The sequence below is a fragment of the Artibeus jamaicensis genome, unplaced genomic scaffold (genome assembly GCF_021234435.1).
Source record: "Artibeus jamaicensis isolate MK-2021 breed Jamaican fruit bat unplaced genomic scaffold, CSHL_Jam_final contig_332, whole genome shotgun sequence".
NCBI classification, from domain to species: domain Eukaryota; kingdom Metazoa; phylum Chordata; class Mammalia; order Chiroptera; family Phyllostomidae; genus Artibeus; species Artibeus jamaicensis.
In genome coordinates, this window is record NW_026521788.1 from 24,831,942 (window position 1) to 24,850,360 (window position 18,419).

Sequence of the window (18,419 nt, forward strand, 5' to 3'; positions counted from 1 at the left end):
AGTATTAAAAGCAAAGTTGAAAGTCTCAAGTGATGCTACAGACCATCCCATCTGTTTCATGAAAACCTCTGTGGCAAAGGAGTGCTGCTCCTCTTTGGCATTATGCAGCTACCCAGACTAAAGTTAAAGAGGAGCAAAGATACCTGAGTAGGGAAAGGAGTTTGTCCTCCAGGAAACTGAGAAGGCATCTGTCCTCCAGGAAAGCCACCTATGTGTTTAAAAACATACAGCAAATGGGTATAACGTGATTTAGTTTTTTGAAACAGCATTGGCTATTGTTAATATGAAAATATATAAAACCATTCACATTATGTTATTCACTAGGATAATTTTTTAGCATAATTTACTAAATCTAAAACAAACTTTGGTCATAAGAACCTGTTAAAATATGCCATGTCCTACATATACCATATCTTTCAGACTATAAGACACCCCCCCCAATTTGGGAGGAATAATGGTTGTTAATGCTGCTGTTGAGTTCTGTTTACATTTACACTGGTGAAATATTATTTATGTTATTAAATATTTTACCACATTTTTTGCTTCAAAAAAATTTCCCCTATTTTCCTCCTCTAAAACCCAGGTGTGTCTTATGGTCTGAAAAATACGGTAATATCCTAACAAATAATATATTTTTTAAAAGCACCCGAAACAAGGTAAATTCTGATTCCATCTGGAAAGGATGTCAGGACACAGCTGTGGGGGTTGTTTCACTTGTGGTGGGAATGAACAAAAAAGGTTGTGCTTTTTGGCTTTGGGACATTATTTTTTTTAATTGAAAAAGTGGGTCCTTATTTCAATCTTACTGATTAAACTTTTTTGTCAAATTAATATAGTTCATGAAACCATGTATCTAAAATTATTTATAGAGGTACTCAGCATAAACATCTGTAGACAACTATCCCAATCATAAAGTTCTCTCAATGGCAACTGAAAAACTCAAAACACCATGCTGTTGTTTTCTCTGCACACCTGGTACGTACCAGGTAGTGGGACCTGTCCCGGGCCGCCTCCGTAAGACTGTGCAGGCGGCTGTGGGTAGCCAGGAAAGCCTGCTCCACCAGGTGGGGCTCCAAAGCCTTGGCCTGGAGGAATTAGAGAAAAGAATAAATAAACTCTAGTGACAGTTCTCAGGATTAAGTGTGAAGACTTTACCTTATTCATTTGCCTTACTCACTTGTACTACCAAAGTGCTATGTTTCTCCCCCTCTTTGGACAAAGCTATCCTGAAGGTTACAAGCATGCTAACTGAAATGCCTTACTTACTTCTTAAGTTTACAAATAATCAAACTGTTACATATTGGTCCTTTATTACAAGATTTCTTCCAATTCCTTTCACAGCAGAATTGTTGAGCTTGCTCCTAGTTGTCAGACCCCCTGTGGATGTTTATCCCTGTATCTTGCCAGCTACATCCTTGCTGTCTAAGGTAGAAAGTATGCTAAGTGCTATTCTGACCTCATACAGAACAAGTAGGAAGGAAGAGGATAATGGAAAGAAGGGGAAGGTGCTATAGCAACCCCAAACCATCATGAATTCTTCAACCCGTAACTCACCTCCAGGATAGGATGGAGCTCCCCCTGGCTGTGGGGCACCAGGATAGCCTCCAGGGGCCGGGTAACCACCTGCAGCAGGGTAGCCTCCAGCTGTCGGGTAGCCACCACCTGGTGCTGCTGGGTAGGCACCCCCTCCCATTGCGGGAAAGCCACTAGGATAAGGATACTGACCGGGAGGGGGGAAAGATGACTCCTGACCCACAGGCTGAAAAAACACAAAACATTTTCAAATGAATGCCATCATAGAGAAATAAGACCCCTCTAACAAAAGGAACAAACAGGAATAACTGTTAAGGTTTAGCTTGTTCTTTTATTATATATTAAAAGCCCCATTAGAAGCCTTGCTATCTTCTCCTAGTTTATCAATATACTATATTTTTCAGGGCACTTGTTTGTCAGAAGTCAGTTTCTCTATTTTGGAGTAAGAGCCAGGCTCTTTCCAAATCTTCAGGAACAACTAACAAAGCTCATAAGTTCCTTCAATTTCCTAGCACCGAGAAATAAGACAAAGAACCATCACTCTACCCTAAGGTAAGGAATTCATAGCTCTCCTGCAACACACCGGACCTGTTGCACAATAGGGGTGGGGAAAAAAGTGGCCCTGGCCAGAGAGCTCAGTTGGTTAGAGCATCGTCCCAATATGTCAAGCTGTGGGTTCAATCTCCAGTCAGGGCACATACAAGAAGCAACCTGAATGCATAAATAAGTGGAACAACAAATCGATGTTCCTCGTCCTCTCTAAAATCAATTAAAAAATAAAAATAAAAGGTGACCTGAGTCACACAGGAGGTATGAAATTGCGGGCATCAATTTGGACCAGACGATGTGTAAGTGCAGCAAAGATTGTTGTGTGTTCACTAAATTTCTTTCTCTGGCCACAAAGTTAGACTCCACTTCCCAGATCTCCTTCTAGTTAAGTAGGACCATATGACTGAATACTGGTGAATGAATATGGACAGAGTAACATACACCCTTTCCAGCCTGGCCCCTAAAAATCTCCTGCCAAACCCTCTACTCTCGCTTCCTTCATCTGCAGCTGGAAGCAGAGGATCCAGTGGAGGACTCCAAGGTGCTAGAAGATGATAGAGCCAATACCTGGAAGGAACCCGGGCACCTGAAAGACTACATGGAACAAAGCCTTCTCCCCACCCCCAAGCCCCACCCCCACTGTCTTTCAGGAGACAGAAGGAAGGAAGAAATGTGTTTTTACTGTGCGTCACTGGGATGTTCAGGTTGTCTGTCTCAGCATCAGCCTACACCGACTGGAATGATCACCAGAGTCCTGTTTAGTACACAGGAACCTGGGAACATATCCATAATTCTTATCCCTCCCATGATGAATCCAGCTATATATTCACTCTATATAAGGGCACACACATTATCATTCATCTGTAAGCCCCTCTTTCTATTCTCAGTCAGAAAGAAGTCCTAGATACTTTGAGTATAACATTGAAATGCATGATTCCTACTTGTGCCTCAGCTGTAAGTTTAGTCCTCATAGTATAGACATCAACAGACAGAATTTGATAGCAGGTTTACAAAATGTACTCCAAACACTAAAAGTCTCAGAACTACAAATCAAGGGCCCTCTAATCCACTGCAATTTGTTATCTTTGAGTCAAGTCCTTCTTAATTATTTTAAACCTTCTAACACAAAGGTTAAAAACCAGTGACCCATGGGATAAATTTAGCTCACACATACTGCGTTGATTCACACAGTATTTAACTCTTAAAAAAATTAATTTCCCAATTTTAAAAACTGGGGCAATTTCACGTAAAATCCAGACTTCTTGCTGCACTTGAAGAGACAGTATCTAGCGACACCGGCCCCCCTGTATGGCCATGTCAGACCTCTGCTCTGGCGCATCTGTGAGATCTGTCATGGGCTGGCCCTATACAACACTGGTTCCAAAAATATAGGCTATTTTCATATTATAAGTGGCAATACTTACAGGATATCCAGGGAAAGGTGGGTAGCCTGTGGGGGGATAGCCTGGGTATGACATCCTGCAACAACAAAACATGTCTTCTGTGATTGGTTATAAGGGTGAAGGCCTTTGTAGTTAGATGTTGTCAAGAGGTCTTACACAAAATCCACCTTCTTTCAAGAGTCTGGTTGGCATTCACATGTGGATATTAGTGGTAAAAGCAGCACTGATAAAATGTTTCTTCACTTCCTCATCGGTACCAATGGACTCAGTACAGCACAGTAAATGCCCCAACTTCACATACTATTTTTGTCATCTCTGAATACTACCAGTACTATTATTTGAGGAATATTTTTCTCTAAGTCAATCAGTTTTCACTTCAAGTTGCTTTATATCATTTGCATAAGTGGAAAACACAAAATAGTTTTCTTGTCACAAAGAGAAGGTAACATTAAATTGAATATATAGGTGTTAAAATACTTTCCATGTGCCACAGAAATCCTCTCATATAGTGATATAACCACACTGTGGAAAACAGTGGTATGATGACTAAAATTTAACGTTCTGTAGACATACATACCTGAATTTACCCTGGCTTTCTTTGTTTTTATAAAATTCCAATTTTGGAAAATTTCAAACTTATTAAAATGTAAAGATAACAGAAAAGAAACCTCACAGGCTCATAACCAAGCTGCAGTAATTACCAATTCACAGCCTGTCTTCCTTTTTCAGTACTCTCCCTCCCTCCCTACCAGTCCATTGGACAGCTGTGAAGCAGCATTCTAGACATTCTCTTGTTTTAATCTACATGTACTCAGTACACATCCATCTCCAAAAACATAAGTTTTTAATTAACAGGCTGTTATAAAAATATAGCCATAACATCACCAATGTGTCAGTATTAAAACTTTAAGTTTTCTTTCTTTTTTTTTTTTTAAGATTTTTTATTTATTTATCTTTAGAGGGGAAGGGAAGGAGAGAGGGAGAGAAACATCAATGTATGGTTGCCTTTTGTGCGTCCCCTGCTGGGAACTGGCCTGCAGGGAACCAGCCTGCGACCCAGGCATGTGCCCTGACTGGGAATCAAACCACGATTGTCTGGTTCGCAGGCCCGAGCTCAATCCACTGAGCTACACCAGCCAGGGCTTCAAGTTGTCTTTTAAATATTTTTATTGTTTTTTAAAATTTTGTACTTTATTTATTATAGAAAATTTCAAATACTTAAAAGTAGAACAGTATTAGGTTGAACTACATGGCATTAATGAAATTCATCTGTTTTTAACATACAAAAAATTTCTTGTGGTTCAACCTAATATAATAAATGTCCATGTAATCTTCATGTTCAATTTCAATAATTATCAAGTCAAGGTTAATCCTATTTCATTTGTACCCCAACTTCTACCCTTCCTTTTATTATCTTGAAGCAAATCCTCAGATGACATATCCTTTTATTCATAAGGACCTCAATATATTATGTGTAAAAAGACAAAGACTCTTGCCCTGACCAGTACTGCTTAGTGGGTTGGGCACTGTCCTGCAAAGCAAAAGGTCGCCAGCTCTTGGCGGGGCACATGCTAGGGTTGTGGGTTGGCCTGTAGTCAGGGCGGTTATGAAAGGCAACCAATCCATGATTCTCTCTCACATTGATGTTTTTCTTCCTTTCTCCCTCCATTCCTCTCTCTCTAAAGAATATATAAAATCTTTTTTTTAAAAAAAGGCAAGAACTCTTAAATCACAACCATTTACCAATTTTGTACCTTAAAAATGTATTCATGTGCCTTTTATTTCTCTTTTAGTATATAAGCCTCCCCTCTCTTATTTTTCCAATTTGCAGGAGTTTTTGGTTGAAGGCAGTTTGTCCTGAAATCTACCACCATCTACCTGGATTTTGCTGATTGAATCTCCATAATATTCTTTAATAGTTATTTCCTGTTAGTAGTCAGATCTACAAGCTTGATCAGATTCAGGTTACTTTTGTTAACAAGAATACTGCACAGGTATTTTGTGTAGAGTACGTATATCAGGAAACACATAATGGTCAGCGGTCTCTCTTTTTTGTGGCAGATGATCAACCTGGGTCTAAATCTATCATTCCTTCTTCATTCATTATCGGGAATACTTCTTGAGAAATTTCCCCTTAACAAACCACATGATTTGTCTGAAGTAATCTATATAGGAAAGATACAATGCTCGATTTTTTTACTCTTCATTTACCAGGTTTTGAAATTTAGGAGGCTCAACATGCAGTCACATGTATCTTTATGAATGGGGGGCAGAGGAAGATTTAACAGAAGAGGGGAAGGCACTATGGCCAAGAAGGCAGACACTGGAGGATGCTGGTCGTCACCAGAAACTGGAAGAGACAGGGGACAGATCCTTCCCCGGAGCCTCCTGGGGGAGTGCAGCCCAGCCGACACCCTGATTTCAGCCCAGTGCTACAGATTTTGGACTTCTGTCCTTCAGAACTGAGAGAAAATAAACTTCTATTGTTTTAGGCCATCAAGTTTGTAGTAATTTAGTTATAGCAGGCATAGGAAATTAAAAGGCATAAACACCTATATTGTTACCGATGACAAGATTCCTAAAAACAATCAGAAACTTTTCTGTAAGACTCTATTTATTCGTACCAAAACTTCCGGCCAAAATGGAGGTGAAGGTAGACACAGTGTGCCTCCTCACACAACCAAAAGAAGGACAACAACAAATTTAAAAACAAAAAACAACTAGAACTGACAGAAAATCAAACTGTATGAAAGTCTGACAACCAAGGAGTTAAAAAAGAAATATTCATCCAGACCGGGAGGAGGGGTGGAGTTGGGCAGCTGGGGTGCGGAGGTCTCACAGCAAGGTGGCAGCAGGTGGACCGGGCAGTCCCACATACCCATGTGGGTAAACCAGGAGGAAAAACTAGGGAGCAAGGCAGACTGCCCAACCCAGGGTCACAGTGCGGGGAAATAAAGCCTCAAAGCCTCTGACTGAAAACACCTGTGGGGGTTGAGGCAGCAGCAGGAGAAACTCCCAGCCTCAAAGGACAGTTCATTGGAGAGACCCACAGGGTCCTAGAACATACACAAACCCACCCACCAGGAATCAGCACCAGAAGGACCCAATTTGGTTGTAGGTAGTGGGGGAAGTGACTGAAAACCGACAGAGAGCGGAACAAATGGCACTGTTCCCTCTCAGACCCCTCCCCCACATACAGGCCACAACCCAGCACTGTGGGTTGCCCCACCCTGGTAAACACCTACGGCTCCACACCTCCACACCTTACTACGTAAGAGGCATGCTGAGACAAGAAAAAAAAAATGGCCCAAATGCAAGAACAGATCAAAGCTCCAGAAAAGATACAACTAAGTGACAAAGAGATTCCAACCTACCAGATACACAGTTCGAAACACTGGTTATCAAGATGCTCCAGGAACTCACTGGGTACTTCAACAGCATAAAAAAGATCCAGGCAGCAATGAAGGTGTCATTGTGTGAAATAAAGAAAAATCTACAGGGAAACAACAGTGACAGGAAGGAAACCAGGACTCAAATCAATGATTTGGAGCAGAAGGAAAAAATAAATATTCAACCAGAACAGAATGAAGAAACAAGAATTCAAAAAATGAGGAGGGGCTTAGGAACCTGCAGGACATCTTTAAATGTTCCAACATCCAAATCATATAGGTGCCAGAAGGAGAAGAGGAAGACCAAGAAATTGAAAACTTATTTGAAAAAAATAATGAAGCAGAACTTCTCCAATTTGGCAAAGGAAATCGACTTTCAGGAAGTCCAGGAAGCTTAGAGAGTCCCCCAAAAGTTGGACCCAAGAAGGAACACACCAAGGCACATCATCATTAAATTACCCAAGATTAAAGATAAGGAGAGAATTTTTAAAGCAGCAAGAGAAAAGGAGATAGTTACCTACAAAGGAGTTCCCATCAGACTGTCAGCTGATTTCTCAAAAGAGACCTTGCAGGCAAGAAGGGGCTGGAAAGAAGTATTCCAAGTCATGAAAGGCAAGGACCTACATCCAAGGTTACTCTATCCAACAAAGCTTTCATTTAAAATAGAAGGGCAAATAAAGTGCTTCCCAGATAAGGTCAAGTTCAAAGGAGTTCCTCATCACCAAGCCCTTATTATATGAAATGTAAAAGGACTTTTCTAAGAAAAAGATTAAAAATATGAACAGTAAAAGGACAACAAACTCACAGCTATTAACAGCCAAACCTAAAAAACAACAAAAACAAAAACTAAGCAAACAACTAGAACAGGAACAGAATCACAGAAATGGAGATCACATGAAGGGTTATTAGTGGGGGAAAGAGGAGAAAAAGTACAGAGAATAGGTAGCATAAATGGTAGGTAGAAAATAGACAGGGGGAGGTTAAGAATAGTATAGGAAATGTAGAAGTCAAAGAACTTAATACATGTCCAACACATGGACATGAACTAAGGGGGGAATGAAAATGGGAGGGGGCGTGCAGGGCGGAGGGGGTGTGTAGGGCAGAGGGGAATAAAGGGGGGAATGGGACAACTGTAATAGCATAATAGATAAAATATTTTTTAAAGATTTTATTTATTCATTTCTAGAGGGGGGGAATAGAAGGAGAAAGAGAGGGAGAGAAACATCAATGTGCAAGTGTGCGGGAGAAACATCTCGATCAGTTAAAATCTCTTAACAATTAAAAACTCTTACCACCCTGGCTGGTGTGACTCAACAGATTGACTGCCAGCCTGCAAACCACAAGGTCACTGGTTCAATTCCCAGTCAGGGCACATGCCTGGACTGTAGGCCAGGTCCCTGGTTGGGGGCATGTGAGAGACGACCGATCAATGTATCTCTTGCACACTGATGTTTCTCTCCCTCTCCTTCCCTTCCCCTCTGTCTAAAGATAAATAAATAAAATCTCAGAAAAAAACCTCTTACCAACACCTAATTGCCAATATGAAATCTCTACCATGTGAACCATTCTTAGCATGTCTTTGCTTCAGCCACTGTTATTACTAACTGACCTGGCCCTCAAGCCTGAGCTCATTCACTGCTCCTCACCAATCCAGCTCAAATCCTCTCTCTCTTCTTTGAACAATGTACCGGGTAAAACAGTACTTCTTAAACATTAATATATATGTGAATCACTTGGGGGATCTTGTTATAATGCAGACTCTGACACAGTAGTTTTGAAATGAAGATTGAGATTCTGCATTTTTGACTAAGCTTCCCGATGACGCTCATGCTACTGGTCTGTGAATCGTATTTTCGTACCAGAATATTTTGGCATTTCTGGATCCACCAATTAATTGGCTAATTTTTTCAACATGTGTTTTGGCTCTTCTCTCCAGCATGGCTGTAAATAATCTGTATTATTTTTATATCAAGACCCCAAACAAATCCTCAACATTTACATAGTGAAAACCCTCTACATAATACAAACTGTCCCTAGGTGCTGGTAGAAAGATGGGGGGAAGTATCCTGTCTTTTGAGTAAAAAATATAGAAAAATGAACTAATAAATTCAAGTCACTATAGTATCCCTTTATGACATAAACACAGAATAGAAGCTAAACACTTGCTAAGTTGAGAATGAATGGGCATATATTGAGTCAAAGTTATAAGCTAATAAAAGATTAATAAGAAATTACAGAAACTGTTCCAGTCAGTTCTAAAATAGTTATCTTGTATCCAAAGTCTTGGATGTAAAAACAGAAACAAACTAAAAAAAAAACTTTTTTGCCTCTTCTTCCATAAGCCTGGTTGGTATAAGGAGTAAAGGTATAACAACATCTAAAAACAGTCAAATGGGCCAAGAGCAAAAGATGTCAGGGTCAAAAAAAAGGGGGAGGAAATGTAACAGGATGCAGCCAAGGGGGGCCCCCAAAAAAGATTTGGAATGGTGTTCAGAATTCAAAGTGTATAGGAAGATTGGAGAGACATTTAAGATGTCCTCACCCCTTCCCCCCACAGGTGTGAGTTGGGGGAAGGAACAAATGGAGCAGGGCCATTGAAAGCTGTTTTGCATAGCAACAGTTTTGCAGCTAACCTCTGGAATGGCCATTTAACATAACTATAACCTTTAACTGGTTTCATAGATATGTTAAATAGCTACAGCCATGCTTTGAGCCAGGATGAAGGGAGTGGTTTCAACCAGGATGTAACTAGGGGCAGGTCCCCTGAGTTACAGCGTCTGAGTTAGAGCTTGGAATTGATTGGTTCCACGCCATGGGGCCATATCTGCCAAGACTAATGATGGCAGCCCAGTAAAGCTGGGAGTGTAGGAGAGTCCTGGCAGGTGTAACTGATTGTAGGAGGAGTCAGAAATGGGGCCACAAAGGATGATGGGTGCGGAGATTTAAACCCAGACGTGGCTGCCATTGAAGAGAGAACCATGTGGTTTTGGCCAGGATGGGGACCCCTGCAGCCTGGTAGAAGGAAAAGCTATGCGGTTTGGAGCAGAGTGAGGACCCCTGCAGTCATGTAGGGGAGAACCATGCGTTTTTGGTGAGAGGGCACACCTCTGCAGCCAGGTGAAAAGAGAGCTATGTGGTTTCAGCAAAGCAAGGGTCCCCTCTTGGCCAGGTGAAGAGAGAGCCATGTGGTTTCAGCAGAGTGCAGACCCCCTCTTTCCCAGGTAAAAGGGAAAACCACACAGCTTTGCCAGAATGGAGACCCCCGTGGCCAGGTGAAGAAGAAAGCCACACGCACTTTTGGTCAGAGTGCTGACCCCTGCAGCTTTGGTAGAAGAGGCCCACGCGGCTTTGGGGTGCCCCCTTTGGCCGCATGGCCTGGAAAGCAGGAGAGACTTTGACTGGAACTGGGTACAAAGAACTCTTGCCAGTGAACCATGAGAGGGTACCACAATACTTTGGATTAACTAGAGATCCTGCCTGACACAGCTGACGATACCAGCGGCCTGCAACACGGACATGTGCTCTTTTCCCGATTTACGGTACCTGGAGTTGGGACAGTGGGAGAAGGGAGCGCTGTGTGGGTGTAGGTGTATACCCTAAAGGACTTTGATATTTTAGTGGAGGCGTTAGGCCTGAATAGCATTAAATAAACATTTCGTTTCCTTTTCACAAATCTCTGGCATTGAGAGATGTCTTTCCAATTGGCAGCGGACAGAAGAGCCCAGTAGATATTAGTATTCTGTCCTTGGGAGGGACCCCTGTTCTGTAGCAGTTTTTGGCATCCCTAGGTGGGCCAAATGTTGCCTCCCCCCTCGGACCTGTTGTTCTGTAACAGAAATCTGAAAGTAATTTAGGAAATACATGAATAATAACTTTAAAGGCAACAAGTAGTTACAGTATGAAAGACTACATAAGGAATTTAATTTCTAAATCTCAGGAATTGTCCCAAAGCCCTATTTCTACATTTATTAAATCTTATCTTTATGGGCCTAAAGGAATTATGTCAACAAGAGTTTCAAAACATAGTGAAAATAAAGACTATCCACATATGAGAAAATATAATGCAATTTTAAGAAAGCGAATTTGGGTACATTTAAGAAATGTAACAGGGTGCAGCCAAGACGGGGGCCCCAAAAAGAGATTTGGAATGGGGTCCAGAACTCAAGGGGTCCAAGAAATATTAAGATGTCCTCACCCTTTCTCCATCACAGGTGTGAGTTGGGGAAGGGACAAAAGGAGTGAGGCCATTGAGAGCTGTTTTGCATAGCAACAGTTTCGCAGCTCACCTCTGGCATGGTCATTGAACATATCTATAACCTTTAACTGGCTGCATAGATATGTTAAATAGCTGTGGCCATGCTCTGAGCCAGGGGGATGGAAGTGACTTCCACCCAAGACATAACTGGGGGCAGGTCCCCTGAGTTACACAGCCTGAGTGAGAACTTGGAGATGATTGGCTCCACGGCAGGGGGCCACGCCTGCCCAGACTCACAATGGCAGCTGAGTAAACTTGGAATAATACAGGAATGCTGGCAAGTGTAGCTGATTGTAGGAAGAGTCAGAAATGGGGCTGCAGAGGAGGACTGGCACGGGGATTTAAAACCCAGACACAGCAGTCCTTAGAGTACCACGTGGCTTTGCCAGAGTGGGGACCCCGCAACCATGTGAGAAGGAGAGGGAACCACAGGGCTGTGGCAGTGTAGAGAGAAAGCCGCATGCTTCTGGCAGAGTGGGGACCCCTGCAGCCATGTGAAGGAAAGAACCACGCGGTTTTGGCCACAGTGCAGACCCCTGCAGCTTTGGTAGAAGAGGCCCACACGACTTTGGGGTGTTCCCTTTGGCCATGTAGCCTGGGAATCAGGAAAGACTTTGCCTGGAAAATGGGTACAAAGAACTCTTGGCTGTAGACCATGAGAAGGTGCCACATGGAGTAATTAGAGATCCTGCCTGGATGGCAACACAGCTGACGGTGCCAGCGGCCTGAAACACGGACATGTGCTTCTTTTCTTGAGTTACGGTACCCCAAATTAGGGCAGGGGGAGAAGGAAGCACTGGGGGCATCTGTGGTTATCCTAAAGGACTTTGGTATTTTAATGGGGACAATGGGTCACTGCTTTTAAGTCTGTATAGCTTTCCTTTTCACAAATCTCTGGCACTGAGAGACATCTTTGGCAGTGGAAAGATGAGCCCAGTAGGTGGTCAGGACAGTATCAGTATACCATCCTTGGCGGGGTGGGGGGGGGGGTCCTTGTTGTTCTGTAACAGTTTTTGGCATCCCTGGGTGGGCCAAATATTGCACCTCCCTTGGACCTCTGTTCTATAACAGAAATACTTGCACAAATGCAATATATATATGTACAAGGCTACTAGTCACAGCACTATTTGTAATATAAACAAAAAGTTTTAAAAAATCTAAAAGTCCATCATTAAGAGACAGTTTTAAATAGACTACGGGGATTTACAGTCAAGATGGAGCAAGGTAAGTAAACACTGCTCACCTCCTCCCACAACCACAGTAAAATTACAACTAAAATATAGAACAACCATCACTCAGAACTGTCAAAAATTGAGTTGAATGGAAGTCCGACAATTACGGAATTAAAGAAACCACATAAACAAAGACTGGTAGGAGTAGCAGAGACATGGACTGGGCTGGTCCCACATCCACGTGTGCTAAATAAACATTCATGAGGGATATACCAGAAGCAGGGAGTCCTAGCTCCACACCAGGTCCCCAATCCAGGGTTCCAGTGTCAGGTGATAAGTCCCCATAACTTCTGGCTGCAAAAACCAGCAAAGATTGAGTCAGAGGAGGAAACATCTGGAGGCCCAGGCAGTTCCTCTTCGAGAACCCACACATAAATTTGGATTCGTTCCCTCTGAGCTCCAGCACCAGGGTAGCAGCTTAAAAGGCACCAGTGGCACACAGGGAGGAACTGAAATGTCTGGCAACAATGCAAAAGCTGGGAGGATAGCTTACTCCCAGAAAGGCAGGAAGACGCCATTGTCCCTTTTCTGAACCCCCCCCCCCCCCCCACAGAGAGACACAGATCTGGAAGACAGGTACCATATCTGAGACCCCAACAACCTGACTAACCCTGTTTGTCCTGCCCTGGGGATCCCCTAAGGCTACATCCCACCCAATTACATCTGGCTGGCCCAAGGTTTTAACAGTGGCTTTTCCATATGAATGGCTGGTCTTGGCTCCTGCATCACAAATCCTAAATTCTTTCAAACAAGCAACAGCTGGCCTCAAGTGAGTCCCCAGCCCTAATACCTTTTGCTATGTGACCCCACAAATGGTAATACCAGCAGCCAGCCAAGATTCCCCTGGGAGCCTCCAAGCCCAGCACAAGTAGCAGCATCTGTAGATTGCTTTACAGTTCATGTGGGCAGAGTACACAGGTGCGGGCTGACCTTGGCCGGCACCACCCAGGAAGTCCCAGAGCTTTCACAATCACTGGACAGCTACAGCTCATGTTGGAGCACCACCACCCTGACCCTGCACAGCTGACCCTCCACAGAGGATGGTGATTGGTGACCACAATGTTCCCAGCCAATCTTGCAAAAGGATCCCAGCTGATCCACCTTGGTAAATCCCTCCCATTGACCTGCCAACAGCAATTAAGGCTCAACTACAAAAAAAGGGGTGTACTCAGCTCACACAGAAGGTGCACCTCAAGTACCCAGCTGGATGATAGAGGAGGCTATGCCACTGGACCCTAGAGGACACCCACTATGTTAGGCCACACTACCAAGACAGGGGAATCACAGCAGCTCTACATAATACATAGTAACAAACACAGGGAGGCTGCCAAATGAAAAAACAAAGTAACATGGCCCAAATGAAAGAACAGATCAGAATTCCAGAAAAAGAACAAAATGGAGATAAGCAATCTATCAGATGCAGAGTTCAAAACACTGTTTATAAGGATGCTCAAGGAACTTAGTGAGGACCTCAACAGCATTAAAAGATCCAGTCAGAAAAAAAAGATTCACTAATTGAAATAAAAAACAATTTACAGGAAAACAAGAATTAAAAAAGCCAAGAATCAAAACAGTAATCAGAACAGGAAGAAAGAAGAAGCCAAAAAAGAGTGAGGCTAATGTAAGCAGCCTCTGAGACAACTTTAAGAGGTCCAACATTCATGTGATAGGGGTTCCAGAAGAAAAAGAAGAAGAAGTTAGAAATCTATCTGAAAAAAATAATGAAAGAAAACTTCCCTAATTTAGTGAAGAAAATAAACATGCAAGTCCAGGAAGCATAGAGACTCCCAAATAAGATGGATACAAAGAGGACCACACCAAAACTCACCACAATTAAAGTGCTAATGGTTAAAGATAAAGAGAGAATCTTAAATGCAGCAAGAGAAAAGCATTTAGGTACTTACAGGGGAAGCCCCATAAGACTATCAGCTGATTTCTCAAAAGAAAATTTTCAGGCTAGACGGGACTGACAAGAAATATTCAAAGTTATGAAAAGCAGGGACTTCCAGCCAAGGTTGCTCTCCCCAGCAAAGCTATCGTTTAGAATTGAAGGGCAGATAAAGAGCTTCAGACAAGAAACAATTAAAGTTCATCCTCACCAAACCATTATTACACAAAATGTTATTAGAGGGACTTACTTAGGAAAAAGAAGATCAAAACTATGAACAATAAAATGGCAATAAATATATATCTATCAACAATTGAAGCCTAAAAACAAACTAAGCAAACAATTAGAACAGAGACAGAATCATGGCTATGGAGAGCATTTTGATGGTTGCCAGTTGGAAAAGAGGTGTGTGGGAATGGGTGAAGAGGTGAGGGCATTAATAGGTACAAATAGGTAGTTACAGAATAGCCACAGGAGGGAAGGCTGGTGTGGCTCAGTGGACTGCGTGCCGGTCTGCAAACTAATAGGTTGCTGGTTCGATTCCCAGTCAGGAATAGCCACAGGAAATGGAGTAGCCAAAGGACTTATATGCATGACCAGTGGACATGAACAATGGTGTGGGGATTGCCTGAAGGAGCGGGGGATGCCGGGTGGACTGGGACAAAGGGGAAAAATCTGGGACAACTGTAATAGTGTAATGAATAAAATATAATGTAAAAAAATGAATAGATTATGGACAGCCATACAATGAAGTATTATGAAACTATTAAAACTGAGCAGCTCTTTTTTTTACTTACACATGAAATAATCTCTAAGTCATATTAAGTGGGAAAAATAAGGTAGAAACTGCACAGGTAATTTGTAACCATATGTAGAAAAAATACATTTATTTTACCACACACACAATACCCCTGAAAGTCTCTTCAAGGAAGTAGAAAAACAATGGCTGTCTCAGGAAGGAGAGCTGGGGCATAATGAAAAGGGCACTTACTTTTCCATCTAACTTTAACCCTTTTGGATTTGGGCATGTACCATATATTCAAAAGGCAGATTTTAAAAGCTTCTGTAAAAAGCTTAAACAAACCCTGGAGTGACTCAACATATTAGTCATTTGGCTGAAGGCGTAGTGAGGCCATAATGGTGAACCAGAGCTTTTCTTTTTAGCATTCTCCCACAACAACTCCCTCTGAAAGACTAGAAAATCAATCTTGGTTCGCCAAACCATCTCCACCCGGTGAGTCAACTACAAAAAGGGGTGGAACTCACTATGGCAGTCTCACAGATGGCATGAAGCCCAGGAACACAAGAGGCAGCTGTTGCAAATTTATGAAATAAATAGGAACGAATAGGAAACAGGAAGGGTGAATGACGATGACCAACAACAAATACAATTTTCCAAAACCTGCTCCTTGGTTGGGAAGGATCTACTAAATCAGTCGGCAGGGGCCCTTGGATAAAGAACTGGAGGTGTGGCTCACTTCTGCACAGAGAGGGTGGCCAGCTACCACGGGTGAGGAATGATAAGAGGCTTAAATTTGCAGTGGTCAAAACGAACTCTCACTCCTGCCTATGCAGTCTCGAAACTCCTTCCCAGCCTGAGATAACTCATTACACTCATTATCTAACTAGGACAGATTCCCAGATCAGCTCCCTATCAGCTGGCAAAACTAGGCAGTGAAAAGGCAGTTGAGTGATTTCTTCCCATTTGTCACGTTATGGTGGACATCAGCCACTTCCCTCTATCCGATAAGTGTTCGCACAGGGCGGCGGCAGCTGCTGCTCAGGTAACAGGAACCATACCTGGAATGGTATTTCCTAGAACGGTTCCAAGAACTAGAAGCCCGAACCAGTGTACAACTTCAGGCTTACTACGCACTGTGTCCTAGGGTTTACTAAGCTTAGTACAAATTCCCGAAGTTTCCCTAAATTTGCTGTGTCACCGGAAAGTCTCGTCACCGGCCAGACTTCTGTTTCGGAGCTGCTCATTGGTTTCCCACTCAGCCTTCCTCCAGGTCCACTGAGCAGGGCCATCTCCTAGCCTCGGTCCCTCCACCTGCCCTCCTGCGGGGCGTCACTCCTCCGTCTGATCTCCGGACAGACAGACACCACAGACAACTGGCGAGCAGGACTTCCCGCTTCCCGCCCGCGGGGCTGGCCGCCTCGCCCATCCCACCGCACAGCGCGCCCACTGGGCAGCCGGAGTCCGGAGACGCGCACAACGCCACCCGGGAGGCCCACAGGCCCCCCGCACTGTCCCCTGGCGCGGGGACACTAACGGGGCCCCGCCATCTCCCTGACGGCGGGCCTCAGAGAGGGCCGGGCCGAGGTGACCGAGGGGGCTAAGGGGTGGCAAGGGCAGGGGGCACGGTTCCTCACCTGACACCAAGGGAGCAGCGTCACAGCCCAACCCAGTCGGTGGCAAGATGGAGCCCGGGGCGGGCCTCGGGAGGGCGGAGCGCCGGGAGCCGCCGCGGGAGCCCGTTAGGATCCGCACCGAAGCCGGGAACGCCCCTGGGCCGGAGGAGGAGGTGCCCGGCAGGGGGCGGCCTCCGACTTTCGGTCGGTCTCCGCCCGGCTGCTCCACCTGCGCAGGGAGACTCTCCTTTCAGTGGACAAGCCAGTTTCACCACCTTTCTCCATCCGCGGGCCACGCCCGGATCCCGTTTCCGGGCTCGCTGGTCGCCGCGCGGGTCGCCGCTGCTCTCCGGGATCCTGGGTCTCCGCACTCGGAGGCAGACTAGGGAGGGCCGCGTCAGGCCAGGCCCCCCTTGTATCGTCCCGGGACAAGGACGGCGTCTTTTATTAGCCCTCTGTGAAATGAATATTTACTGCAGTTCCCATACTATCGGAACTCGAGATATACTTAATCAAAATCGCAAGGGAGTGGTATGGAGTTTCTGAGTTCCCTTTATACTAGAGCCCTGTAACCTGGCACACACGTTAGCGTTGAACATTTGAGGCACTTTCAAGAGTCCGGACCAGTGTCTGCAACTCATGAAGAGAACTTGCATTGCACAGCAGAAACCAGTCAGCTACCTTTTACAGTGGTTCTCAACGCGTCCCCAGATCGGCAGCGGCAACATCACACGGAAACGATAGAAACTCACATTGTCGGGTTCCACCTTAGAGCTACCGAATCAAATTCTAGGGCTAGCCCAGCAATCTGTTTTAACCAATCTGACGCACATTGAAGTCTGAGAGTCATCAACCTATTACTCTGCATGCTTTTCTACCCGAAAACTTCCTCAAGGGAGTGGGATAGGGTGGATTAAAATTTTTAATAGGGTGCGGCGCGCTCCCTCCAGCGAAAGCACCGGCACCTTTCCCTTTCTGCTCTTCTTCTCCCCACCCCCGCCACCCCGGAGCGTTACCTCTGCCTCTCTCGGTCCTGAGCTTCAAGGGCCCTACTGCTACCTCTAACTTTCTAAATAAACTTTCTAATTTGGAAAAAATGGTAAGAGGAAGATATATATGTACCTAAAAGAGAAGTGGAAGGTATGTTAGGAAGGTCACTACTGAATTTAAAGCACTTTGAGTACTCGGCATTTTATCCCAGATCCTACCAGTCTGTCTGCCTAGCGAATATCTGGCCTTTCTGTCCAATCTGCCTCCAGAGACCCTGGGAATTTAAGCATTCCCTAAAAAGCCTGTCTTTCCTCATCTTCGCTGTGCATTATTCCTATGGTGATCCCATCCCCACCCTTTCCTCTGCCTTAGCTATACCCTTAAGAAGATATTTTTCAAGCCTCTTATTTCTAGCCCACTTTCCTGAACTATAGGCCCAAATATCCAATAGCCTGTTCAGACACTACCACTAGATTTCCCAGTTCATCCTTTCAAGTTCCAGTTGTTTGTTGATACGGAAGGCCCTTCATGATCAGACATCCATTCCTCATGCTTCCTCTGCCTAGAAATCACAGCCTGTCTTTTAGAAATTATTCATCTATTAAGACAATTCAAAGACTGCCCGACTCCTTCCTGCTTCAAAACCTTTTCCTGATCTTCTCCTGCTGTTCCTTACCGTTTCTTGGGGCGACCTGACTACCCAACTAAACCTATTATAGAAGTCTACTGTGGCACATTTAACAGTGGAGTCACAGAACATGAGCATTTAACGTACCTGTTTTCAACCACATAAACTTAGCAAAAACAAAACTCATCTGAAGGTCA

The 18,419-nt window shown here is 44.0% G+C and overlaps 1 protein-coding gene across 4 annotated transcripts in view; it reads right to left on the reverse strand.

Moving 5' to 3' along the window:
• Positions 1-16,715, reverse strand: part of ANXA7 (annexin A7) — a 30,960-nt gene extending 14,245 nt beyond the window's left edge. For 2 of the 4 annotated variants that reach the window (XM_037130587.2, XM_037130590.2), the window contains exons 1-5: positions 16,626-16,715; positions 3,507-3,561; positions 1,555-1,759; positions 984-1,085; positions 144-208 (exon numbers count right to left, since the gene is read on the reverse strand). In XM_037130587.2, the coding sequence (XP_036986482.1) occupies positions 144-208; positions 984-1,085; positions 1,555-1,759; positions 3,507-3,560 (426 nt within the window). In that variant the 5' untranslated portion in view covers position 3,561; positions 16,626-16,715. Of the gene's footprint in view, positions 1-143; positions 209-983; positions 1,086-1,554; positions 1,760-3,506; positions 3,562-12,574; positions 12,597-16,625 lie in introns of those variants that run through there. The other 2 variants (XM_053663976.1, XM_053663977.1) reach the window with 2 other exon arrangements.
• Between the last annotated feature and the right edge of the window lie 1,704 nt (positions 16,716-18,419).